Source organism: Balaenoptera acutorostrata, chromosome 8 (assembly GCF_949987535.1).
Source record: "Balaenoptera acutorostrata chromosome 8, mBalAcu1.1, whole genome shotgun sequence".
Classification (NCBI taxonomy): Eukaryota; Metazoa; Chordata; class Mammalia; order Artiodactyla; family Balaenopteridae; genus Balaenoptera; species Balaenoptera acutorostrata.
This window is the reverse complement of record NC_080071.1, coordinates 86,119,365-86,146,044: the sequence shown is the minus strand read 5'-3', so window position 1 is coordinate 86,146,044 and position 26,680 is coordinate 86,119,365. Positions and strand designations below refer to the sequence as shown.

Below are 26,680 nucleotides of genomic sequence, written 5' to 3'. Positions count from 1 at the left end.
GGGGACTCGGGTTCAATCCCTGGGGGGAACTGAGCTCCCACGTGCTGCTAGGCAGCTAAGCCCACGCAGGGCCACTGCTGAGCTCCCGCACCTCAAGGCAGCAACTAAGACCCAACACTGCACACCCCCCCCCCCAAAAAAGAAAATATAATTTCACTCAAGTAATTTATAAATAGTCCTGCCAAGTGCTCACTTTTATCTTAGCGTATTAATAATCACAGAATCAGAGACAGGATCTACTCCCCAAATGCTACGGTCTAAGAAGCAACGCTTGTATAAGGCTTAATAATACTTAACTGTGAAAGTAAGGGCCAGGGAGCTATGACCTAAATGAAAACCACATTTTTGACAACAAAAATAAAACCTCGAATGGGAAAAAAAACTTAAGAGGCTTGTGTATTGACTGTTCCTGGGTACAGTTTGTGACAAAGTTTGTGCTAGTGTGTCTCCTGATGGTGGTGTTCACAGTGACACAAATGAATTTATAAGACATCATAAAAACAAAAAACCCACAAGGCTGTTTCTCCAAAATTTTATTTTAATTTAAATTACAGGGCCAGCCAGATAATCTGATAAGAAATTTACTTTTCCTCAAGAGAAAGGAAATGCTTCCATGGCATTGTTAATGACTGTATACATCTCCACCTTTTTTTAAGGGTTAAAAATCACATTGAGTAACTGACTTATGTAAAATGAAACCTTTATAACACAAAAAGAAACCATTTCCGGTATAATAGTTTTGGTAATATGAATATATTAAATGATCATAACTTCAAATACAACTTTTCAACTTTGAATGTTTTCACATTTTTGTTTAAAAACAACAAAAAACCAAAAGTCTTAACTATCCCCAGATTCCAATGCGATAGTAACACATCAGTGTTTTCTTTGACACGCTGCACCCCTGTCTTCCACACAAAGGCTCTAGTGCTATGACAGCATTGCCAAAGTGGAAGCTGTTGTTTCAAGTTCTAAGAACCAGCTTGGCAAGGAAACCTTTCTTCCACTTGGTGTAATTAATGTTTGCACACGAAATCCAGATACCCAGCACTGGACCACGAGAACAGAATGATGCATCGCAGCCAAGTCTGCCTTCCTAAACGTCTTGGATATTTTCATTTCAAGGAGCTTGGATTTGCTTTCTCTAGTTCCGATAGAAAAACATGAATTATTTTACACAGATTTTGGTAAAGACAGCCTCAGGAAAACCAATTATAAGTGTAGACTGCCATTTCAATTAAATAGAATAAAGTACATCTATGTTTTCTGGAGCTGTTTTCCTAACTGGTGCTCCTAGAAGGAGATCTTAAAGCCTGCTGAAACATCAATTGGGAGTCTCACTTTACTGGCTGATAAATAATTCAATTAGTAAGAGAGCCTAACAAAGAATTATATAAATTTCTTAATCAGCTACAGCCATGCTGAATTCGAACTGGCAAACTCTGATTTGTAAGTTGTTAGTTGTGATCTTCATATCACTAAGATGAACAGATACCATTCTAATAACTTTACATAGATATATTCTAGGAGACGTTGTTCTGCCGTGGTCACAGTAACAAAAAAGTGGTGCAAAATCAGTTACTTTATAAATACTGATAATTTGCAGCATTAAGGAACAGGACATTAAAAAAAATAAATTTCCCCATAGGACACCTATGACTAGGAACTCTTCTTTTCCTAAGAGAAGCCAAAGTTTTAATTATTCAGTTTCACAACTATTGTACTGGATTACTTTAAGAAAGAAAAGGTGCTCTACAGAGGTCTCCGCCGTACACAAAGAATCGGCATTAATTTAGCATAATCGGTATCATTCATAGATCTGGAGAACTCATGACTCATTTTAAATGAATAAGGCCAATACTATGCAGGAAAGTGTAGCTGACTTGAGCTCCAGGTCTGTATTGTAGCCTACTGATGGCACCCCATTGGGTCACTGAATACAAAGGATTGGTTTACTTTTTCTTTTAATGCTGTGATACTTAAATGTTAAATCAGCATTTTCAGGTGATCTTAAGTATTTCAATTACATATGAGCATTCATTTTTTGCAAAAACTCAATATTAGGTAATAGTTACATACTAATACAATAACATTCCTCTGCTGTACAAATTAAATCATTTAAAAGAAATGAGCATTCTAAGAATTATATACAAAAGAAAACTTTAAGCATTGTTGAAATGAAATGCGAGGTGTCGTTGCTAGCTCTACTGTTTTAAAATACCTTCAAAAAGTAAAATTAACAAATACCCTTCAACATATCCAGGTTTACAAGTCTCAAGAAAATCAAATGTCAAAAAATTCTAGAAAGCTGTGAAAAGCATATATACATTTTCCTTATGACCTTACGAAGCTTCACAATTTTGAGAAGCTGCTAAGTTTCAGTATCAATTTATTCGTGTGTCAACTTTATCCACCCAAGAAGCTCACATCTTGGATATAGTTCCCCTATGATTTCAAATAAAGCTCTGCACAATCTTCCATTAGTGAAGGCATATAATCTTACCAAGAATCCACACCCAGATCTTTAACAAAGATAAATGCAAACAAGCAGGTTTGCTCTGATAGTATCAGTGCCCTCTTCCCCTAACACACACTATCATCTATGCATTTGCCTTCATGAACCTAGCCATGTTCAGAACTTCTACAGCAAACGGAGTCTTTGAATTCTGAAATGACACAAAGATCAAGAAAAAGTCCACGTGTGCTCTAGTGTGCAAGAAAGCAGCAGCTACGTTCTCCAACTTGGACTAAAAAAAACAAGGTAAAATGAAAACCGTTCACTTAACAGCAGATTAGCAGTAATGTTCCTCATGAATCGATAACAGTGCCTGATGCTGAATAGCTAACAGCAAATGCTGAATTTGGATTTAATATTTTAGATGTTTATTGGAAATTAGGCTTCTTGCTGAGCTGGTCTCTTCAAATCCCTGATCTGTTTAACTAAATAGGTCTTCTCATCGTTAAACTGTTCATCCTCGGTCCTGTCATTCTGGAACTTGCTGAGGAACTCTATAAGTTTGGTCTGGTTCTTGAGGAGGATGTCTAGGATGGGCTGCGTCTTGTTAGGATTGGCTACAAACACCTGCACAGAGAAAAATCAACATCAGCCACAGGGAAAGAACAAGACACGGAGACATCTATGCCGCAGTTAGCAGAGCACATGCTATACACATCCAGTGCTTCCCTGGGGCCTGTGGTGAAGCCAGGATTATTAATTCAGAGGTGTTGCTTTGGAGGACCTTATTTTACAATTTAAAAAAGGGGGAGAATTACATGTTTTAGCACAAAAAGGATTGACATATTCACTCATGCTCTGAAACTCAGCAGTTGGTATTAAATATAGACTTTGATTTTAGAATAAAATGAGCAGGAGTTATTTCTGGGCAGAGGAGGTCAGAATGGATTTTAAGAACAAAAAGCTCCGTGGAAAGCATTAAGAAATGGATTACCCTTTATTTGTGATTAATAATCTTCTATGCCAAAGATAAATGACACCCCTCTACAAATAAACTTTTCTTGTTCCCAAAGGCAAATGGTATATACCCTGTTTCTGGGTCTATTTTTGTTTAAATGTTGTACCACACAACTATGAAAACTGACTGAACTGAGCTGTGTCACTGAGATTACCAAAATGAACCTAATAAAACTTCAGTAATTTGTAAATGAAATGGGATGAACAACTAGTGTTTATGCTTTTAGTACTCTACCTTAAAAACGTGGAAGGCCTCAAACTGGATGTTACGGCTTTTGTCTCGTAGAAGGTTCATCATTAACTTGAGGTTCTCAGGTTTACTGATGTATTTTGTCATAATTGTGAAGTTGTGTCTGTCTAATAGTAGCTCACCGAGAAGCTGAGAAGACAAACAATTACTCTTCCATTATCATTTAAGATTTGAAGTAAAACCAAAGTTTTAAAAACAATTCATTAAATAATCATCATTATTAAGCACAGAATATTAGTAGGCACTCAACAGACTGATGAACTGAATTATGACCTAAAAGCTAACGAGTGCCTCCTATTTGTTACTTGAACACCTACCTTTTCTTCTGGGGTTTAAACCTATGGTGAGTCTGACACTGCTCTCTGAAGAGGACATTCAAGTCACATTTGGCCCAGAATCTGAGCCTGTCAGAACCTATTCTTTAAATATGCATTTGTGTTATCTCAGTTAAAAAGAAACTATCAAAGAAACTGGTCAGACGATAAGTTACTGAATAACTATATACCTTAGCTTAATTTAAAAATAATTTTACTATTTTTTATTTTATTTATCTGAACTTTACAGGACAAAGGGTTTCATGTACAAAGTTTTCCACATACTTACCCCTAAACACACCAAACTTATCATTTTATCTTATCTGATTCAGAAAGGTTTATAAAAACAAGTACTTTTCTGTTCCTTCTTAAGCAAGGTATCCTGAAGATACTCTAAGCTTTTCTTAGTGACTCCTCAACATCACTAAAAATGACATTAATTAAACTAAAAAAAAGTCCGTGCCTTCAGCTAAGTCTGTGCTTCCTGAGTTCTATGGAGCTGACTATACCGTATCAGCCCTTAATTTTAAAATCGTCCCTGCTTGTTCTAGATTTCTCTTTTTCTGAAGCCAGCAGTCACCTCTTCATGCTGTCAGTGTGCCAACTTCTAGTCAAGGACTAGTGTGCAGGTGGTATAACCTGCCTGGGGACAGGGACCAAGCCGCAGTCCTTGTGGACACAGGCAGAAGCAGAGCCGTGGAGGGCCTGGCCCCTGGCACCAGCCTGCCTGGGTTCCAGTCCTGACTCCCTGCTCCCTGTGAGTTCTATAACCTTGAGAATGTTATTTAACTTCTCTGTGCCTCAGTTTTATCATCTGTACAATGGGAGTGGATAATGGTACCTATATCTTATGAGAGTATAGTGAGAAATAAAAGCATGAATACATGCAAAGCACGTTGGACCCGAGTCTAATAAGAGACATGGAGTGAGGTCTAAGGGAAGGAAAATGCATGGATAGAGCTACTTTGCCATGGTTTACTTGCTGTTATTAATTCCTTTCTGGGTTCCTGGCTATGTTCTAGATACTTGAAGTTTCCAGATAACTGATCTCTAGATAAATAACATGTCATCATAGTAAATCAAAAATAACCTGATGTGCAGGAAAACAAATCTATTCTACTTAGGATTTATAAAGAATTTAGAGGAAGAATTCAAAAGCTCAGATAGGTTTCACATCAAATCTGAATCACAAAATATACAACTTTCAAAGTAAGAAGCCCAGTATTTACACTCTTATGGAGGCTCAAAAGGTAGTATTAAGTATGTATAGACTTATTGGGTATTCATTTTCTGTCACAGAAACCAAAGAAATACTGAAAATGACTCATTTCAATGTGATTATCTAGAGAAGGATGACCAGTAATTTAAAGAATTTCTTTGGACATAAAATAAAGAATTGGGGGAATTCCCTGGCGGTCCAGTGGTTAGGACTCCACGCTCTCACTGCCGAGGGCCAGGGTTCATTCCCTGGTCTTAGAATTAAGATCCCATAAGCCATGCAGTGGGGCCAAAAATAAACAAACAAAAACAAACAAACAAATAAATTGAAGCTTGGTACAGGGAATACAAATTTGCTGGTAAAATAAATATAGAGATAAATAAATGCCAATGTGGCAGTAAAAAAGAGAGTACAAATTAAAGTACATTTTTAGAGTACCACTGGTCCTCAAAATTTCTCCATGTGTTCATGAGAAACTGTAGGAATGAAAGACTTGCTTCATATCCATTCCTTTGCTAGCCATACAGTGTCTCTGGGGCAACGATTCAAATCTGCTGTTGTAGCCGAAACAGCCACAGACAATATGTAAATAAAAGAATGCATCTGTGTTCCAATAAAACTTTATTTACAAAAATACACAGTGGGCTGGATTTGGTAGTTTGCCAAACCCTGTTCTAGAGTTTTAAATTTTTATTTAAGTTTCAAATGGAATTGTCCACATCCTATTTTGATACAAAGCAGCCAAACTCGTCTGTGGTTCACAGTGTCACTGCTCACGGCCACCCCCCTCCCCTCACACAGCAAGCTTGTGCCATCTGGGCAGCAGCATTCTGGGGAACAAAACACCTGCAGTGCCTTCAATTCGGTGATACGATTCTAAGTTTTAACAATAGGCTCCAAAATCTAAAATACCTGATTACTAAGTGATTAAATCCTCTTCAAAATTCTGTATGTTCCATTTTGGTATCTCCAACACATGAGGAGGTGAGCAGGGGCAGCTGCCCCGCGTGAACCACTGCTGAACCCCGCCCGCTCCTTTCCACAAAAATCTTGACCGTGAGCAAATGCATTTTCCCTGCAAAGGTCTAGAACCCATAGCACCATATCTCCCTTTCCCCAAACACACATTTCAAATAAGGGGTGGAGAGAAATGAACTACTTCAATAATCTGTCATACCTTGAGTGACTGTCTTTTTGTCACATAATTTTCTGAATGAAGTAACTTCTCATATTCACTGAAGAACTAAAAGACAAGAAAACACGTATCAGAGTTACTTTTTTAAAGACCAGTAGATAACATTAAAAAGCCTGAGTACAAACTTCTAACAGCACAAAGGCCAATCGCTGCCCAAGCTCAGCCCCTCCTGTCTGCTGCACACCCATCCTCAAGGTGATACCCACTGGTTACCTCCATGAAGAAGGCTCCCGGCCCCCTCCCAGCTCTAACCAGGTGCGCATATAGCTTAAATCTGGTCCTCTTCTGTCCAAACTCCATATGCACACAACATAACTCCCTTTCCCCCCACTGTTTCCTCACTGTTGAGTCAGCTCTCATTTCCTGGTGTTAGATTAGAAAATTCCTATTTTTAACAACTCAACTAGTCCAAAGCACAAGCACAAAGAGAAAAGTTGCCTGTTCTTTCAAAGCAAGAAGAGAAAATAATTAAAAATAGAAGAGAGGAGAAAATCAGCACTTTTAAATAGGTAGGTGTCCCAAAGAAGGTAGGACTTGAGCTCAAACTTGAGTAATGGGAGAGATTTCATTCAGAAATGGGGAGAAGAGATACTCTTGGGGGATAAAAAGGGAAGAACACAGCATGAGTGAAGGGCCCCCTAACAAGAACAGTGTCCCTGGAATGGTAAGGAGCATAAGCAGAGGAAAGCGGGGAGGTGGGAAATAGAAGTGAGGGGCACACAAGGGCTAGGGCCACACTTCCCAAAAGTCAGAAGAGAAGGCCAGTTAGCTCTTTAACTATGGACAGGTTTTATTTATTTATTTATTTATTTATTTTTGGCTGTGTTGGGTCTTCGGTTCGTGCGAGGGCTTTCTCCAGTTGCGGCAAGCGGGGGCCACTCTTCATCGCGGTGCGGGGACCGCTCTTCATCACGGTGCGCGGGCCTCTCCCCATCGCGGCCCCTCCCGCTGCGGGGCACAGGCTCCAGACGCGCAGGCTCAGCAATTGTGGCTCACGGGCCCAGCCGCTCCGCGGCATGTGGGATCTTCCCAGACCAGGGCTCGAACCCGCGTCCCCTGCATTAGCAGGCAGACTCTCAACCACTGCGCCACCAGGGAAGCCCTATGGACAGGTTTTAAAAGTTCCAATATTTTGCAGTACCAGTATGACTCTGTTGGGTATCAGTGCTTTACTGAGACCTTTCCTTGGTTGTGGTGGGTGGTAGAGGATGCCTGCTTTGTAATTTGTCCATGCTAAAACTGTTTCTACCTTTGCTTTATGATGGGTTCTCATCAGCCATTCGTCTGTGGTTTAGAGCAGGGGTTGGCAAACTATAGCTCATGGGCTAAATCCAACCCACTGTCTGTTTTTATACAAGTTTTACTGGAACGCAGCCATGCTCGTTTGTGTTTGGTAAATAAATTTAGTTTATGAACTCTTTATGGCTGCTTTTGCAGTAGAACAGACAGGAAAGCTGACAGAGACTCCATGGCTATGAAGCCTCAAATATTTACTATCTGGGTGGCCCTTTAGAGAAAAGGTTTTCCAGCCCTTGGTTTAGAGCTAACCAGAACTGCCTATGCATTCACCCTTTTGCTTATCTCTAGGCAGAGGTGGGATGGCCATCTATTTAGTATGCAAGCAACTAAAACTTCTCTCTTCAGAGATGGCTGTTAACCCTACCTTCTCTCAAATGATCGTCAAGCCAATGATCAAACAGTTGGGTCTGCCTTTAATCAACAATGCAGAAACAGCAACACGTCAAGTTCTCGACAGAAAATGCAAATTAAGATTTTCTGCCGCATAATTTTTAGGGTAAGCTTGGTTGCAAGAAATTATTCTCAAGGAGAACTGCCTGGTTAGATTTTATCCCTGGGCCGGCAATAAACGACTAAGACAGACAGAGGACAGGCACTGTTTGGGCTCCTCAAAGATTTGCTCTCCGTGAGCGCACTTCAGTTCAGCATTTTATTTACTGCAGAGGCACGCTCGGTGACTGCGTCCGCTACATGACACTGTAATTCAATCCTCGTCTAAGAATGTCAACGGGAGAAATTTGTTCCAGGTCCCAGTGCTAGAAAAGGCTGTTTCTTTTTAACAAGCTTTACAGATACTGTGAGCTTTTCCTTGGTTTTGTTTCCCTCTATGCTTTAATTATTAGAAAGCTCAGAGTCAAGTGTACAGACTTTAGAACGTGTGTTTTTGCACAGTAACTCCACCTCCGCTTAATTTAAATTGCCTGCATCTCCCCACTCTCCTTCTCCTCCTTGGATCTGACTGCACTGCATGCACATTTGTCAGCTGCCGCACATAAATTTGCTAAACTCCTGTTAACCAATGTCACCAATTAATAACATATAGGAAAATATTTTATCGCAAAATTAAAGTGACATCATTGCCGGTAGTAAATTTCTGGGAAATTAGTTTTTATCTTTGGTAGGTTTTAAATCAAGATACTCATATGTTTAACTAAGAAAAAACCTGGGAGACCATGTGGTAATAGAAATAATAATGCTAATGTTTATTAAATGCTTACTGTGTTCCAGGCACTGTGTCTTGCATTTGACACACACATTCTTATCTAATCCTCACAGCAACCCAGTAGTAAGAAGGTGCTACTATGAGCCTTCTTTTAGAGCTGAAGGTCCTAAAGGCACAGAGGGTGAATGAAGGCTGCTGCCCAAGAGCTGGAAGCACACGGTGGAGCTGGGACTTGAAGCCAAGCTCCACGCAGCCTGGTGCCAAAGCCCACGCTTCTAACGACTGTAAAAGGCACCGACAGAATGACTGTGCTTCCGATTTAAACCAACAAACGCACAGGAAAAAAAAACACACCCACATCCCGATGTACACGGGCAGAAAAAAAAATGACCAGGTATGTTTAAGCCATTGATGAGGCTATTTATGAGGGAATTACTATGTACTCAGCACTGTGTTATGATGTTACTGGGAGTGGGAGGGAAAGACGGGAAAAGGAACACAAGAGGATTAGAAAGCATAGGTTTTGCCTCCAAGAATCTTCTAATTTAGTTCAATGGCACAGTGAACAATGAAGTATTAACAATACCTAGGATTTTAAAAATTCAAACAACTAGTGGAAGAATGAAAACCTAAGCCAAATCTTGAGGGAGAGATAGAAATTTTAAGTGGATTGTTATTATCATAACTTCTCCAGGAGCACTTATGAGATCTTGGACAATGCCTTACATTAAACTAGTACGGCATAAGGAAGCGCTCGTGGGACTCGTGGAGAGCAGAGCTGACACGTGGTGGGAGAGAACACATGACGCTACTGCTGTGGTGATCAAGGGCAACCAGGTTATCAGAGCACCCAGCACTATTCACAAACCTCTGGGGGTTCTAATACTAGCTCAATCTGGAGGGGGCCTTAAGGCTGGGCTAATCCAATGTCCTCATTTTACAAATAAGGACGGACTTCTGAGTCCCCCAGCGGGCCTTGGTCTTGGTCACAAGGAGTCAGCAGCAGAGCAAGGGCAGAACTGGCTGCTGCGTCCTCTAGGCTAGAGTTCTGCCCATCTACCCGCTGCTGTCCCCCTTTCTCTCTATTTGTAAGCAGCGGGAATGTGAGCAACTAACGGAAAGTAAGGGGAAGATAAGAAGTCAGACAGTAATTTTCTTTTTATCTTAACTGTATATTATCATTCAGCAGCAAAGTGCTTTATTTTCCTCTTCTAAAGTGAAAAAAGATGCAAAGGGCAGTGTGTCGTCAAAAAGATAAAATTCTGTTTCTGACCACGTAACGCTCTATACCTCGTTTTAGTAGAGAAATGATTACAGCACCAATTAAAAACATTGTATTTCCAAAATAAATACTTTGGTACAAAATCTAATTAAAATCTTTCATTTCTGGTAACAAAACGTACAATGTGCTATTTTAAGATAGTGTTTCATGTACTTACTCTATCATAATGTTGTTCCAAAAATTCTGCGCTGAGCAATTTATGTCTTGTAAGTAAATCCTAGAAAAAGAAAATACACTTTTTACAGTTGTTTGGCATTCAAGTTCTTTTAGAAAAGAGAATCCTAAACATTCCACGCCATTTTACCTGATAAAAACTGTTGTTAAAAATTACTATACTTAAAAACATTTGAGCATGAATTGTACTGAAAATGTTGATTCTATGTAAGAGCAAATAAAATCATTAATAATCAAATTGTGATTGTAATGATTATGAGTGTCACAGGTCTACAGCTCTTAGAAGGAAAAATTAAAAAAAAAAATTATAAGGCAATGGAGATAAAAACTCAAAGAAAGGGAATCAAGAGTTGAAATGAAATAAAAGTAAACGGTTGTGATAAAATGTCAAATAGTATACTGCTCCTGGTGGAGAAAGAAGACATTTCTTTTATTAAAAAAAGTACTGGAGGTTCCATCTTCTTCCTCCTAAATTCAGTTACATTCAGTTTCATATTGAATGCAATCTTTTTTCAGAGGTAGAATTTTTTTTAAAAGCCCCATCATATTATAAACATTAGCTCCTAAGTAAGCAGACTAATGATGCAAACATGTAGCACCAAAAGTTAGTATGACCTAGAGTCCAATTGTGCACCCTTATGAAATAGAGCTTATGCCTCACCCCATGAATTTCCCTGGAAACAACTCAAGGATCATTCATTCAGAAAACATCTACTATGTGCCAGATAAAGTTCTAGGTGCTGGGGCTACAAAAGAAAAAAGATATGGTCCTTGCCTTCAAGGACATAGAAGTTAAGCAATGAACTAGCCTTGGTCTCACCAGGTGGGAACAAGAATGGAAACATGTGACAGCAGGAACAGCCAATTCATCTTTGGTGAATTAATGAATTAAATTCCTTTAGAGCTGCCCACTGGAGAGGTCACTACCAATAATCCCCTTTCTCCAAACCAACTTTCCTTTAACTTGTTTTCTTTGCTGTTTATGTTTGACTTACCCAGGTTACAATGAACTAGTGTTTCCTGAAGTATGTTCTGAGAAATGCTCTAAGGAATGCTCCATGGTCAACGAATGAGGCAAGAGCTACAGCTCTGGTTCCCTCATGGGGATCCACCAGGTTTCAAGAGATTTCGCAGGGAGCTCTTCTGCTGCCTGCTTGTTAGCACCCTTCCCTGAAAGGCCTCCTTTGCACAGGCTTTCCCCTGGCCTAGTTACTTCCAACCTCTGGACCTCGACTCAAACATCGCCTCCATGGGGAACCCTTCCTGACTGGTCACTGGCACCAAAGCATGGTCACAGTTATGACCTGACATCTGTGGCATTATTTTATTAATGTCTCTCTCATAATAGGCTGTGAAGTCTATAAATACAAGGGTCATGTCTATTTTTACTAACCTCTGAATCCCCAGCACCTATGCAGTATCCAGCACATAGTAAGAACTTAATATTTAATAAATAAATGAATGAACCAACAGAATCAGGGAACATGTTTGGGAAAACAGCACATTAAGCAATCTTTGAAGTATGCTTTTAAGAAGGCTTCTAACTCCACCCCAAAGACTTACAGGTGTTCAAACTGCTGGATGGGGTATGTGTCCTATGCCCATGGAAGGTCTACCCAATTTTTCCCAAATCCCCCTTGGGGGTTAAACAGGCAAAATTAGAAAACCTGGAGTTTGAGTACCTTCAAGAATCTGGAAAGAAATGCTATGAGGCTTCCCCATATGGGAAGGAGGAGATGGCAGGGCTAGAAGAATTCATATTATCTGTTGGTCCATGGGGTCAGACGTGAGGGAGACAGGAACATGAGAACTTTAAGGGAATGTATCAAGCATGCTTGTTAAAGAGTGTGTCCCGCCTCTAACACGCTACTGTGTGGTCTATGACGGTCTCTCCTGAGTTAGGAGCCTCAAGGGCAGGTGTTTGTCTGGACAGATCACTGCTGAACTGGGAATTCCCTGGCAGTCCGGTGGTTAGGACTCTGCACTTCCACTGCAGGGGGTCCTGGTCAGGAAACTAAGATCCCACAAGCCATGCAGTGTGGCCAAAAAAAAAAAAAAAAAAAGAGAGATCACTGCTGAACCTCAGGACCTAAAGACACGAGCAGGCACTCACGAGACTCGTGGAATGAACTGAATGAACAATGAAAAAGTGAATTTAAGGACTGCTGTGGCTAGATCCATGCAAGACTGAGGGTCACGTCTACTTTTTTGTGGCTGGGTCTTTCTGAAGGCCACTGTGAGGAAGTACAGAGCCGGGAGCCAGGGGCTCACCGCTCTGTCATGATACGACAAAAGAGAATGCCAAAGGAGCGGGTCTCAGAGACAACGGCTCTCCACTGGGGTTGGTTTCTTAGGAACAGGTAGGTAGAAAGTATTACTCTGAAAAGCAAAGACCCTAAATATGCTGCACCAGAGTTTTTTTCTTTAGGTCTGAGTAAGGTGACTATTTACCTTGAAAGCTGTATCTCCAGCAGCAGCAAGGGGCTCACAGTTGGGCCACACACGACAAGGGGGAGCTTCAAACATCTCCCCATCAGAGATTCTACTTGTTATCATCTGGTTTAAAGAGACCAGGAAGCTCAGGAAACCACTGCCAATCTAGGAATCACATCTCCATGGCCTTGGGGTAGGAGAGACTGGAGAGGGGTGCTGAGGCTGCTAAAGCAGCCCTTCTTTAAGGAGAGTAAAACATCAGCAGGGAAGGCACAATTGCTGGGAGCCGGCCAGAGTAAAAAGGCTGATACTAAGCTGGGAAAAGAGGAAGTGGGGACTTGCGCAGAGCCTCTGTGTCCTGAGCGGTGGGAAAAGACCTTACCCTTGGAACTAGAGCCGAGAGCTCTGGAGAGCTCAAACCAGGCTGGGGGACAGAAACCGACAGACCAGAAAACGAGGGCAAGTGGTCATGCAGCCAGCATCTGGTAAGCGATCTGCAGAGCGGACAGGGTGTACGCGGTCCTCGATCAGCAGAGCTGCTGGGCCAGCCAGCAGGGGGACAGAAAGAACATGATTTCTGACTTCCCAACCTATTAAATTCCAGTACAGCCAAGACCCTGGTATTACCTGGAGAAAGGTCAGGGATCATCTCCCAAGTCCAGCAGATTGAGCAGCCAACTTTTAGGGTGGGCTGAATTAAAAAGATTCCTAAAAGTTATGTGAGTTTGGGTCCCAAACATCATGTCACAAAGACAGCCCTGGAATCCCTGAAGAAATGCTGCTCACCGGGGGCTATTTTCACAGAGGCTTGGCAAGTCATGTGGCCCAATTTCGTACTTGATGACTGTCTATGTCCAAGGACAAGAGACTCAGTTCTTCCAACTGTTTGGTTCACCTCTGGAGCTCTGAAAGTTAGAAAGTTCCTCCTGTGCTAGAGTCAAAACCTATCCCCAGGTTATTTCCAGAAAACTGTCAGAGTCAACAGAACTAGGTTTAGTACATTTTCTCTAGGACCCACTTTAAATACAAGCGGTGCTCTCACGCAAGTCCCTACCGAGTCTCCTCTTCTTCAGGCTAAATACGTCCAGTTCCTTTAACCACTCCTCGAATGACAGGTTCTCAGTCCCCCTCACCATCTACTGTCTTCTGAAAGTCATCTATTTGTCTATGTGCCTCTTAAAGTGTAGCGCCTGGAATGGAACACATTTATGTGTTGTTACCTTATAAGCTTATAGTGGGGTGAGACCATCGACAGCTCCTCAGGTCACACGTTATGTGGTCACAGGTAGCTTAGGGGCAGGGCAGCAGCGTCATGCTGTTTAATTTTACGGGACGTACTCAGAATTTTGTTTACTCAGGGTGGGCTCTCTAGTCAGACTGCCTGGGTTCAAATTCTGGCTTCCCCATTTATGGTCTGACTTCCCCCAACATTTCTAGGCTTCAGTTTCCTGATCTGTAAAGGAGATAAAAACAATATCTCCTTCATAAGGTTGAGTATGATATGACGTTACCTGCCTTTTAGTCATTATTACACTCTGTAACGATTACACCTAGCATTACCTATTATTATTATACCTTACTCCCACATCTCATATTCACAGAGCTAAGTCCTCAGGAGGAAGACCTCAGTTCATCTGTATTTAACTTCAACCTGTTATCTTCTGGCCTCTCTGGATCTTTATGAGGCCTTATTTCAGGATCTCTGTTATCTGCCTTCTATCCCTTCATGGTATACATTTGTTATCACCCTTTAAGTCTTTAATAAAAATGTTCAGCTGTGCTAAGTAAAGACAAATCCACTAAAAATTTTGCTCCAGGAGGGTGGCAATCCATTTTCTGGCTCCTTATGGATATGGCGTTCAATTAATTATGAATTGCTACCCTGAAACCCCATCTAGCTCCTACCTTTTCATTGTTTCCATGAAACCAGACCTGTACAATTATTCAACATCTAATATATCCACATTGTCATAAAGGAATAATTCTAATAGCTACTGTTCACTGCACACGTACTATGTGAAGACACAATAACCCTGACATACTAGGATTACCTACATTTTGACAGATGAAAAGACTGAGGTTAAACGAGCAGCAGAGCTGGGAACTGAATCCAGGCAGCCACGCCCTTAGCCCCCTGATCTACTGGCGTCTATGAGATTAGTATGACTGAACTTACTCTTAGTGAATCCATGCTGGCTGTGGGTACACGGTTTCCTTTCCAAAATGCTCAGAAATCATCTCTTTAGCAATACTTTCTAGTACCTTATACAGGTATAATATCGAGCTCCACCAGCCTCTCTGGGGAATCTACCTTCTTTTACTCTGGAAAATTGGAAATATATTTGTTGGCCTTCTGATGTCCCTCCCCATCTCCTTAATTTCTCAAAGAAAAAAAAAAAAGTCACGAACAAATATTTGGCCACTGATTTACTATCTCAGAACCCCATTCATTCAAGCTATGAATCTTAGACATATTTCACGCAGGTAGTTTTAATTTCCTTTTAAGACTCAGCACCTGTTCCTTGGACTTTAAATCCAGGGTTATGGATAAGCTGCGTTTGTTTCAAAGTTTCTGTGCGTAGAGTGCACTTTCTGGGAAGGTAGCTCTGGTCATGTTCTCGAAGGAGAGCACGAACCATCTATTCTTTTCTGCTATAAAAATGTTCTTTGCAAAGAAGACATTAGCAAACCAGAAGAGGAGCGGTCCTCCTTCCCTTCTTGTCAGCACCTCTGGTGTGAAGGTGAGACCAGAGCCGACCAGACTTTTTAAGGAGGGGTGGGGTGGTACCTTGATAGGTCTGTGCCTCTCCTATACTGTCTTAGTTTTGGGCTCTACTTAGCTTTGCTTCTTGGAGAGCTCTCCATTCAGGAGGCTCTTTAATTAGCTCCGCCCCTTCTGTGCCATCAGGAGCAGCTGAGATACAGAAGCCACGCTCGCTCCTCACTGCTCTCTCTTCTAGAGCTCAGCCTTAGAATCCTGCATGGTTTTAAAGTTTCCCTTCTTCAGGTAGCGAATACCTGCCTGACTCTGCCCAATCCTTCCCTCTCTGGCTACCACGACCCGACAGGGTTGCTTTACCCGCAGTGATTCCATTACCACCGTTTTCTTCTTGGTGAGAATTTCATTCAAAGAAGCAATCCTAACTGAGATGGAATTATCAGCAAGGCCAATCAGGGACTCACATCTGTGGCACAGAGTTAGTCAGCACATCTCTCTCACCTCTGAGCCAACTGTGCCAGGAGCGTGTGACCTGTGTCCTCTTCTTGGTTAGGCGGTCTGGCTGCATTCTCCCATCCCACTGCTGCTCCTCTCCTCTGCCCTCACCCTCCTCCTCCCAGAGTGTCCCAGGCTCAGGCTTCTGGCTTTCTTCCCACCCAGGAGTATCCCTTCTTGACACATGGTGCTGCTACATCTCCCTTCATAACAGGTCTGCTACTTTTGAATGGGGCGTCCCCTTCCATCAATATATCCCAGGTCATGAGTCCCATCCCACCAAGTGCAGTGATACCTAAGATGTCATATTTACCACTCTATGTTATAATCTCAAATTCATTTCATTTTGCTTTGTACATTAACATATAAATATCTGAGGTCTTCTGACATCCTCTCTAAGAATCCCTAGGCACCTCTCACCTTATTCTCATTCAAAGTGAAAGCCTAATAGCCAGGTTCCCAGGCTTTCATCCCATTTTGAGGGTGTTCAATCGCCCTGAGGGACAAATTTTATTCAGAGACCAAGACATGTGCTCATTATCTCAATGGCTCTTTATACATAAAAGTGAACCTTCACAAAAACAGTGGCCACTTCTCACTGTAACAGTGTTCATGGTTTCTGAGCACAGCAGTCTGTAGGTTAGTATATTAAATTCTGATTATATTAAAATTACAGTTCTAAATATTCACTTATGAGGTCAGACATTTTACATAAGGGAATATAACGTATAAAGGCTTGCTCTCATTGCGAAAAACACTAATAAACATTACTGCTTTATCTACATACCTTAAACAGCACAGAACTTTGCAATTCAGAACAAAAATGTGCATGTTGTACAGTGGTATCATATCATCTGTGTATTTAATTTACACAAACACACAACAGGGAGATAAGGTGGGGGGGGGAGGGCAGGGGGAGGAGGAGCACTGGTGATTCTGCACCCCCCACCCCTTGTGTTTAATAAACAAGCTCTGGCCTGAGCAGGAGATGGGAGACAGAAGTCCACTGTGCCCTTGGGCCTGTCCACAATAGGGAAATCTCTGTCCTGAGTGTGGTTCTAGTATACTGCAAATTAACAACGGCCACGAACAGAAGCCAACTACTTTGTCCGATGCTGAATCAAAGAAACTGCTGCAGTATGTTCCAACACAGGAGAAAAATCTGATTTTCACATGTACTGCATATCTATATACCGTACTTGATGGGTAATTTAACAGAAAAGTGTACTTTTGACCGTACAGGACTTTTTGCCTTTTAGACAGACTTTAGAATCTAACTTTTCTACCCTTTTTAAGCTGTGACTCTACTGCGTATACCTGAGTCACAATACACATTTAAATATATCTTCTCTCTTCCCACTAGAGGGCAGCCATGTATAGACTTGGAGGGTAGAGAAGGTTTAGGAAGAACAGCACACCTGTTAATCTCACTTGTATGTATATTTAGAATTCTATAGTTTTTATGTTACCTTGAATGTGGCAAATGCATCTGAAGCTATATCAAATGTTGACATTTCGACATATCTGAAGAAATCATAAAACTGTTCTGACCACAAAATGATTTTTGCAAGTGGTTCATGTCTGATGCATTCTCTTAACATTATTCCACAATTTAGAGCTATTTCTGGAGACTCATACCTGCAAAAAGAAAAGACAAACATGACTGCTTTTTTTCCCCATCACTGTTCTTTTAAAAACTCTAACAGTTCCAATTTTTAGAACAGGAAGTTTCAGGCATGTCCTAATTAAGTGACAGAGCAGGTTACGAAATGCATCTCTCTCAGAGTAGAATATGTGCTCGGAGGGATTTAGTCTAGAGAGCACATACACATTTAGTTGGTGGTGACTGCTTCAACCCAAAGAAAAATAACAGCCGTGAGAGCGATCATGAGAACAAAAGCTCATTACTTAAGCTAAAAGATTTGCAGAGACGCCTACAGGGTCACACCTCCAAATAGGGTTTAAGTTTTACATGTGGTGCTCTCATCAATTCAGAAAAACCAAAAGCTGAATCAAAAAAACAATATGAAATAAGCAAAATAGTTTCCTAAAATGCATAGTATCTACACGGGTCTATCAAATATACAGCATTTATACTTCATTGTTTCAATTCAGTACTCAAAATAGTACTTTCAAGACCGCTGGCAGCAACACATAAATGCGACAAAGGATGTCACCAAGTGCCTAGTCAGGGATGGCCGAGGGCTCCTGCAGCGGACACAGGGGACGCCACGGCATCCCTCACCAGCTTTCCGCACAGCCTTCCTCTACACCCATCTCAATGTCTCTCGTCTCTTCCTTCCCCGTGATCAGAAAGAGAACCTTGTTTTCCTCTCAGCCCAGCAGACTCTTCCGTTCTGATGTACATCAAACCTCTCGGACTGGACTCTGCCATTCTGCTCAAACACACCACTCTGTTCCTCCACCCCCTTTCAAGCTGCACACACAGGCTTAATCTCCTTCCCCACTCAGTGCCTCTAGTTTCCTGCCATCGAATCCATTTCCTAACGTTTTACTAGTAAAGGCCTCCGGCTTCGCTAAAACGAATGGTCTTTTCTCATAAATTCTGCTATTTAATTTCCTGACAATGCAGATCTTTGCATCTCTCTCTTTAAAAAAAGAAAAATTCTCCCAGCTCTCCTTTCTACCTCCTCTGTTTCTGTTTCTTGCCTGGCTGAGGTCTTTCCTCTGTTGCCTCTGGCCTGCTAGTGAACGCTCCTACGATCTCATGGTTCCCTCCATGGCTCCTAAATTGCCCCAGCTCAGATCTACCCTGGGCTGTAGTTAGGCATTTTCTGTTGCTTCTGGACAACTTCAGTTAAAGGCCTACCATAAACTCTACAAGTCTAATATGGCATCACTATTTTGCTTCAGATACCTGGGTCTAAAACAGGTTTAACAGAACTTTCTTTGATAATGGAATACCTGGGTCTAAAACAGGTTTAACAGAACTTTCTTTGATAATGGAAATGTTCTATAACTATGCTGTCTACTGAGCACTTGAAATCTGGCTAGTATGACTGAGGGACTGAATTTTAAATGTCATTTAATTTAAATTAATTTAAAATTAAATAATTACGTGTTGTTAGTAGGTACAGTATTGAACAGCACAGTTCTAAACCTTCCCCTCTTCACCTACTCCCAACCTTCCCATCCTCAATGCCACCACTCCTTTTAAATACTTCTTTGCAATATCTGTTTCATTTTCTTTTATCCATTCCCAGAGCTGCATGAAGTCACACCTAGTCAGTCAAGTGACCCCTAACCAACACCTTTGTTCAAGCTCAGTCTTAACAAATCTATCCGACGACTAGTGTATCAATAGCCTTTCCAGCTTAGGAGCTTAAAATGATTTCTTCTTGCTAATCAAATAGACAAACGTCTGGGCTTTGATGTCCAGGCTTCCCCACATCATAGCTACTCCTCTGGTACAACTCCTCTCCCACTATGCCATAAAACATTCCGGCTATCTCCTTCCTGTTGTCAATCACTGTGTTCATTCCTGCCCTTGTACTCACTCTTTTTTCTGCCTATGCAAATTTGGAACTATCCGGAACCTCAATCCTAAGTCTATCTCTGTTACCAACTCTTGTCTTATTGACTAAACCCACATTTTATCCCCTGAAATCCACTAGTAGTGTTATCTAGTAGTATTATCCTTCTGTTGTACATATGTTCATCACAGATCCTCAACAAGATCAAAACAACGTTCCTCTGTATCACTTATGGCATGGCAGCTAGAATGCTTACTGGCTCTTAGGTGATTAAAATGTCTGTTCACAACATGGCTGATCATACAATTCATCTGTGCTGATCTGTAACAGGCAGGAGACTAGAAAGACAAGGGTAAGACACTTTGGTACAACAAGTTGGGCAGGTTTTGATGGCAGTTTGTCAAGCTTGTCTTAAATGATTAAACGTAAACCAGTGAGTACAAGGTAAACAGTTACGCTGTACAACCTGTTAGCACATTAACATTTAAATCGCCAGTGGAAAAACGACTGCTCCAGATTTAGACTAACACTAGCAACAGGATTATTTTCAACTGCACACTAATATTGTTAGCATAACTCCCCCAAATGTCTAACATCAAAGTGTCAATACTTATAGCCTGAGTGGATAATCTCATTGCGTTAAAGTAGTCCAAACTAATTAATCAACAAAAGCAGAAAAATCTTTTTATTTTTTATTTTTTTGGCCACGCTGCATGGCTTGCAGTATCTTAGTTCCCCAACCAGGGATTGAACCTGGGCCCTGGGCAGTGAAAGCGCCAAGTCCTAACTACTGGATTGTCAGGGATTCCCAAAAAGCAGAAACATCTTAAACAGGTAGTTTCAACAGGGCCCGTGGAAGAAATGGCTGTTTCCGGGCCTGAGGCAGGATCTGTACAAAATGAGCAAGGGACATCTTGTGCCAGACAGCAAGGAAGCCATCAAAGACGAATGGGGTCTTGCCAAAAGGACATAGGAGCCAATTTGAAGGAGCTCCCAATAGCCCAAGATGGGGCAATTTGGACATAAAAATTTGGTCATAATGACTGCAACGGATTGAGACACATCAAATATATTTTAAAACCTCCTAAAACTTGAGGTCATAATGGTGCTTAAGACAATAACATACTCATTGCTCATCTAAGGAAGTGGCTAGGGCACCAATCGATTATACTAAAAAATGATACGGTGGAAAAAATCAAGCATCTATTCTGTCTTTCCTATAGAAGTCACTGCTGACAAACGAAACACATTTAATATACAAAGAAGGAATAACAGAATTAGGAAATCACCATTTTGAACCTAGACAATGATCCTCAATGGATACTAAAACCATTAGGTGAAGGGTGATGGAGAACTTTATGATGGACAGACCGACAACACCTACATCCACTGATCAATCTAAATGTCACTAGAAGTAGGACAACCTGCGTTGCCCAATAGGAAGCAATCCCATCACAATCCCATTCATGAAGAATTCCTGCCTCCCCAAAAACTGAAGCTGAATCTAATCAAACTAACTTGAGAGAATAGAGGATAGAGGAACATGGTTACAGGTGAAACCACAGGATGCAAATCCCAAATATGTGGTTTTCCTGCAAAACAAATGACCCAGTTGCTTCAACAAATAAATGGTGTTAAAAGAAGGGGGCAGGAACTATTATAGATTAACAGAGAGTTAAGAGTCATATCAACCAAATTCAATTTGCGGACCTTGCTTGAAAACTGATTTAAACAAAATGAAAAATGACATTTTTGGTGAAAATCAAGGAAATCTGAACACTGAATGGGCATTAGATAATATTAGGTTTTTAAATGATATTATGGTTATGTTAAAGAAATCTTTATTATGTACTAGGGATGCATACTGAAGTGATGTTATGTTTGAGGAGGAAAAACAGGAGGCAAGGAATAGATGAAACAAGAATGTTAATAAATGTTAGTAATTGTTGAAGCCTGGTGACAGGTAGGAAAGGGGTTGTAAGGGGTGGGGGGAGGGCTTCTGTGGGATCCCAACACCAGTGGCTTCTCCTCGCCTCCCTAAGCTGAGGTTTCTGCTCTGGCCAGCTCAGTTGAGAGCTTGAAACCTTTCTTTAAATATTACCTCAAAAGTCTTACTTTACATGACATTAAACAATGTTCATATCATACCCCTGGCCATTCTAAAGTGAAAACACAGGCAGAGTTAACTAATTCATAGATTTTAATAACCGCTGCTTTCTATGGAAAAAGGAAGATTGGCTTTAAAAATACACAAAGGCATCTGGCAGCTGCTCTAAGAACACTAAAATTTCAGACTACTCACTACATGTTCATACACGCAGCTCTGGATTGATACAACAAAAAATCAGATGCCAAAAATTCCGTATGGCAACATCTGAAGAAGCAACATAGATAGTTAGAACTAGAAAGAAGGAAATAGAATGCTGGCATCCAACACATGCACTGACTCATGCTTTGTCTAAACGAGTTTGAACTTGGGGCAAGTGTTAAACCACAGAGATATGAATCAGAGTGAGGCAAGCTATAAAGCTGGGGTAGGAGAGCAAGCTGATTCACAATACCAGTCATGCCAATAAAACAGTTGCCCGCCAATTTAACAGAACACCACCAGTGCACACGTACCCAGAGCTGGCAAACAACTCTGGTGTGAAACAACAGGAGGTTACCTTGCCAATCAGTGATGAGGGAGAAGAGGATTTTTTTTTTTTTAAACTTTTAGTTTTAAGGCTTTTTTGGTTTTTGTTTGATTTTTTTTTTTTTTTTTGAAACTGACAGGCTACCCAAAGATAAATGCCTGCTTAGTCCAACAGTAATTCCAGGAAGATGCACTGTGAATTACCAAATTAAGTGGGTTAGTGAGTAGACACACACAGGTGAAAAGCAAAGGGAAGTACGTCATAAACATGTACTTTGTTGACTGTTGACTGAACAAGGTTAAGCTATATAGCATCCAAGCTCCACTTACTGGGAAGCCTTTACTGCAGTACAGTGTGCATGTACGTCCAAAGAAGATGTCTTTAAATACATGATTTAGCTGATATTTCAACAATTAAGGTTTTTACATCTTAGAGAACAGAAACAACAACACAGAGGACTTATTTTTTTTCTTCAGTCATGTATGGTTTGAGAATTTAAAGGCTCACAATTCACCTAACTTTAAAATCCCATGGGCATTTTCAAATTCAGTTTAGCTCACAGGTTAAATTTTAAGGAGGGAAATGTGTTCCAGAACTACGGGAAAATGAGCTGATGAAACTACAGAGGAAATGCTTTCTGACATTCACCATCCTGTTTTTGCCCAAGACCATCTTTCTTTCTTATTTTTCAAGTCAAAAATATAAATCTTATTACATTATTATACTTTATACATACCCTTTCAATAACATGAACAAAATATTCTGTTGGGTGCAGATGTATTCAACAGTAGGAGTTCTTGTACCAATTTGTCTTCTGAGAATATTGTTGAAAATCTGAGCCACGTCTTTCTTGCCCTATTAAGGAAGACAAAAACATCAAAATGCCTGACTAAATGCCAAAATGCCCTAAATAAACTCAAATCTAGGTACTGTATATTTATAATTAGGACTGAATATCTGACTTAAAAATGTTCACAGACATTAAATTTTCTTATTTTATTTCTTCCTTCGTAATCTCAAATTCTAATAATAGTGAATTTTTTTTTAAGATTTTTTTTGATGTGGACCATTTTTTTAAAGTCTTTATTGAATTTGTTACAATATTGCTTCTGTTTTATGTTTTGTTTCTTTGGCCTCGAGGCATGTGGGATCTTAGCTCCCCGACCAGGGATTGAACCCGCACCCTCTGCACTAGAAGGTGAAGTCATAACCACTGGACCACCAGGGAAGTCCCTAAGTTTTAATAGTAAAGTATTTTTGACATGAATGATGTGTTGACAAAGTGAAATCTTACTATATATAATTTCAATGATTTCTAACTCTCAGAATCACGCTGACTCAGATATGAAAAACAAAACCTTGCTATATGCTTACATTGTTCAGGGATCTGATTCCCATCCAAGCAGCTTCAAATAGGATGCTTGTATTGTAAACAATACATATAGCTTTGTTTTATAGTGATGGAAGGATAAACTGTACTGTTAGTGTAATAAAAATGAAAGAATTCTGTAAGAAGTTGAGCTTTAATGGCAAGTAGACATATCCTCCTATTAAAGGTGTACTTGGGAAAAACTTTATATATAGTTAATTAAGGTACTAAGTATCACATGATGCAATAGTTCAGAGATCAGAGTTACACCACTGTACTTCACTAAACAAAATAGGTAGATGTTAACACAATACAGTGAAACTTATAATCAGAAAGCTGCACAAGAAAGTAACAAATGGAGAAGTAGACCCCAAGAGATGTTTCAGAACTGCCACTTTATAAGGCTGACAAGTCTGCAGGAGAGTGAGTGAAACGCTAGCTTTCCAGCACTAGAGATCACCCTGGGGCCTGTGCTAGGTCAGGAGTAGTAATGGCAATCTCGAAGAACCAGTCTCAAGGGCACACATTTCTTTTAAATTAAATTTATGTCTCTAAAGTCCCAAATGAACATTAAATTCAGGGTCCAGGTTGGGGAGTGGGGTGGGTAGACGAAGGAGAAGGAGCTGGATGGTCCAGTGCACTCCCACCTTTGCAGTGGACATAAAAATCGTTGTTGTTGGAATTTGACACTCTATTAAAGATACATGAAACCAGCTATATAAATGGAAATATCATAGTTCTGTCTGTTCTAAAAGATAGACATAAATTTTTATTCTCTTTTATTATCTATTGATAATACATTCAAGTAACCTATGAACCACATCTTCCCCACCCTTCTCTAAAACTGAATCTGGCTACAGGTGTCTGTCATTTTCTCCCCTGGTTTTCCAAGTACCTGAATAGACACACAATCCCTCAGGATGATAAACACTGGGGCTTAAACAAAGCACAGCCACAAAGAGTCAACGAGGAGGCTGCTCATGACCACGCCAGAGCCCCTCATTACACACTTCTCAAACTAGTTTATTCCGACTGGTATCAAGGACCATTTTTCTCACTAATAAATGCACTAAATATCCAACATGGGATGATCTGGCTGTATAAGCCTGGGCACCAATCTCAAACGCCTACCAGGGACGAGCAGGAAATGCAAATGAGCGCAGCAGGCCGAGGGAGAAAAAACAAGCTGTGCTGTCTGTGGCTCACCCAAGTGTGGATGCCAACGTCACGGGCTGAGGGGCCACACAAGGCTACAAGGCCCAATGTTGCCAGATTTTTCAAGGGAAGCCAGAAATTCAAAATTGTGTATAAAATCTCCTGCTGTTTTAATGTTATCCTCATTTAAATATTTAAAAGCAGTGCCAAGCAAACAAAACACATATAATCTCTGCTGTAATGAGTTCTCAGCAGGCTAAAACCAAACAAACAAACAAAAAAACCTAGATGTTCTCTACGATCTCATCTACCTCAAAAATTCTAACACTCTATGGCCTTCTTTAGATTGTTTATTCCTTGAGAGTCAAGAACCAGTGAATTATGTAAACCAGCAGCTGTTTATTAAATACAGCCTAAATGAAAGGGCAAAACAAATACCTAAAAAACTTCATATACGATGTAGTGAAAGAGGGGGAAAAAACCTGGCCTAAGTCCGAGATACCCTTGAGTTCCTGCGTTGGCCCCGCTCATTAGGCAGGCAGCCCGGGTGTACTTACAGGTCAGTACCCCTGAGCCAAGAGCCCAACAGGAATCTTAAAATGTTTCAGAGGAGAGAACATGCGGAAAAGGACTACGAACAGTGTTTTTGAAAAATAAAAAACTGATTTCTTACCTCAAAGTCAATGAGCTGTAAATCAGCTACCAGGGTGCTGAGGAGCCCACTATTATACAGTTCTTGAGCGAGCTGTGCCACCGCTTCTGTCTGTGGCTCTTTCTCATTTGTGCCGTACAGAATTTCTTTCATGGCAACCAGATTTTTGGAAACTTCTTCTGTAGCCTGATTTTGGGGGAGAGGAGAAAATTCATTTTCACAAATATATATAACATACCTACACTTGCTAAATACCTTCTCTATATATTACATACCCCCAGGCCCCTGTACAAGACACAAAGGTGGGCAAGCCCCATCCTGGCCCTCAGGAGTCAAAAACTGCATGTGTGCGCACATGTGGGGACTGACATATGTGCTCGACAGGGAAGGCCAGCAGATTCACAACCTGTATACTTGAACGCTGAAAACAACGTTGTTGTAGTAGAAACAGAACAGGGAGAAAAAGTTCAGTTCTGCTCACATGGGAGGGAAACAACATGGAGGAGGCACCTGAGCTGACCATGAGAACGGAGAGACACTGACAAGCAAGAACTGGCTGGGGAGAAGGAGACTGAGGGGAACGAATGGCATGAACCGGGGATGAGGGAGAGGAAGCAGCACAGGGCCTGTCAGAGAAAAGGTGTGGAGGGAATAAGGGAGTGACAGAAGAAATGAAGCTGAAAGAGGCTTTGAATGCAAAGCTAAAATATTAGCAATAAATAACAGGTCACTAAAAAGCTTCCACTTCTGGCAAGATGAAAAACAGGGGTCAGATTTACCTTCCCCCATGAAAAAGACCAAAAATTGGAGGAAAATATTTGAAACAATGAATTTTAAACACTGAACTTCAGGCAGCACAGGAGAGTGATTCCTGAGAGAAGGGAAACAGATGAAGCGCACCTCACAATTGCCCTAGCTTACTGCCTGCCCGGAGAAAATTTCCAGGCCATGTCACAGGGAGAGGGAAGCCAGGCAGAACAGGCAATCTCCACGTGAGGAGACAGAGCTGGGAATCTATGGAGGCCAAGGAGACTTGGTACTTTTGCAGGGCAAAGTACCAGGGAGGAGACAGCTACACTGAAGAGAGTGTTAGAGACCTGCCAAGACTCGCGTGCTATTCTATCTGAGTGCTGGTAAGCACGCGCGTGTGAGGAAAGTACCCCAGGCCAGGGAGCAGAGCCACGGAGCTCACGCAAGGCTCCCATCGACCTGATGGAAAACCTCATATTCACAGGCATAAAGCAGAGCTCTCACAGGGTTTTGTCTCTGCTGTTATAAAAAATTAGCCCTGGACTAAACTCTGCTCTCCAAAAAGCTTACAAGCAAGCCTGGAAAGAATCAAAACTGGAAAACACAACCA

General features: G+C 41.0%; 1 protein-coding gene across 4 annotated transcripts in view; it reads right to left on the bottom strand.

Annotated features, from left to right (window-relative positions):
- Positions 1 to 518: 518 nt before the first annotated feature.
- Positions 519 to 26,680, bottom strand: part of CAB39 (calcium binding protein 39) — an 88,329-nt gene continuing 62,167 nt past the window's right edge. For all 4 annotated transcript variants that reach the window (XM_057551201.1, XM_057551200.1, XM_007184700.3 and 1 more), the window contains 7 exons: positions 25,342 to 25,506; positions 22,881 to 22,999; positions 17,484 to 17,652; positions 10,351 to 10,410; positions 6,433 to 6,498; positions 3,708 to 3,851; positions 519 to 3,082 (listed from right to left, as the gene is read on the bottom strand). In XM_057551201.1, coding sequence (XP_057407184.1) covers positions 2,894 to 3,082; positions 3,708 to 3,851; positions 6,433 to 6,498; positions 10,351 to 10,410; positions 17,484 to 17,652; positions 22,881 to 22,999; positions 25,342 to 25,506 — 912 coding nt within the window. In that variant the 3' untranslated portion in view covers positions 519 to 2,893. The remainder of the gene's footprint in view (positions 3,083 to 3,707; positions 3,852 to 6,432; positions 6,499 to 10,350; positions 10,411 to 17,483; positions 17,653 to 22,880; positions 23,000 to 25,341; positions 25,507 to 26,680) is intronic.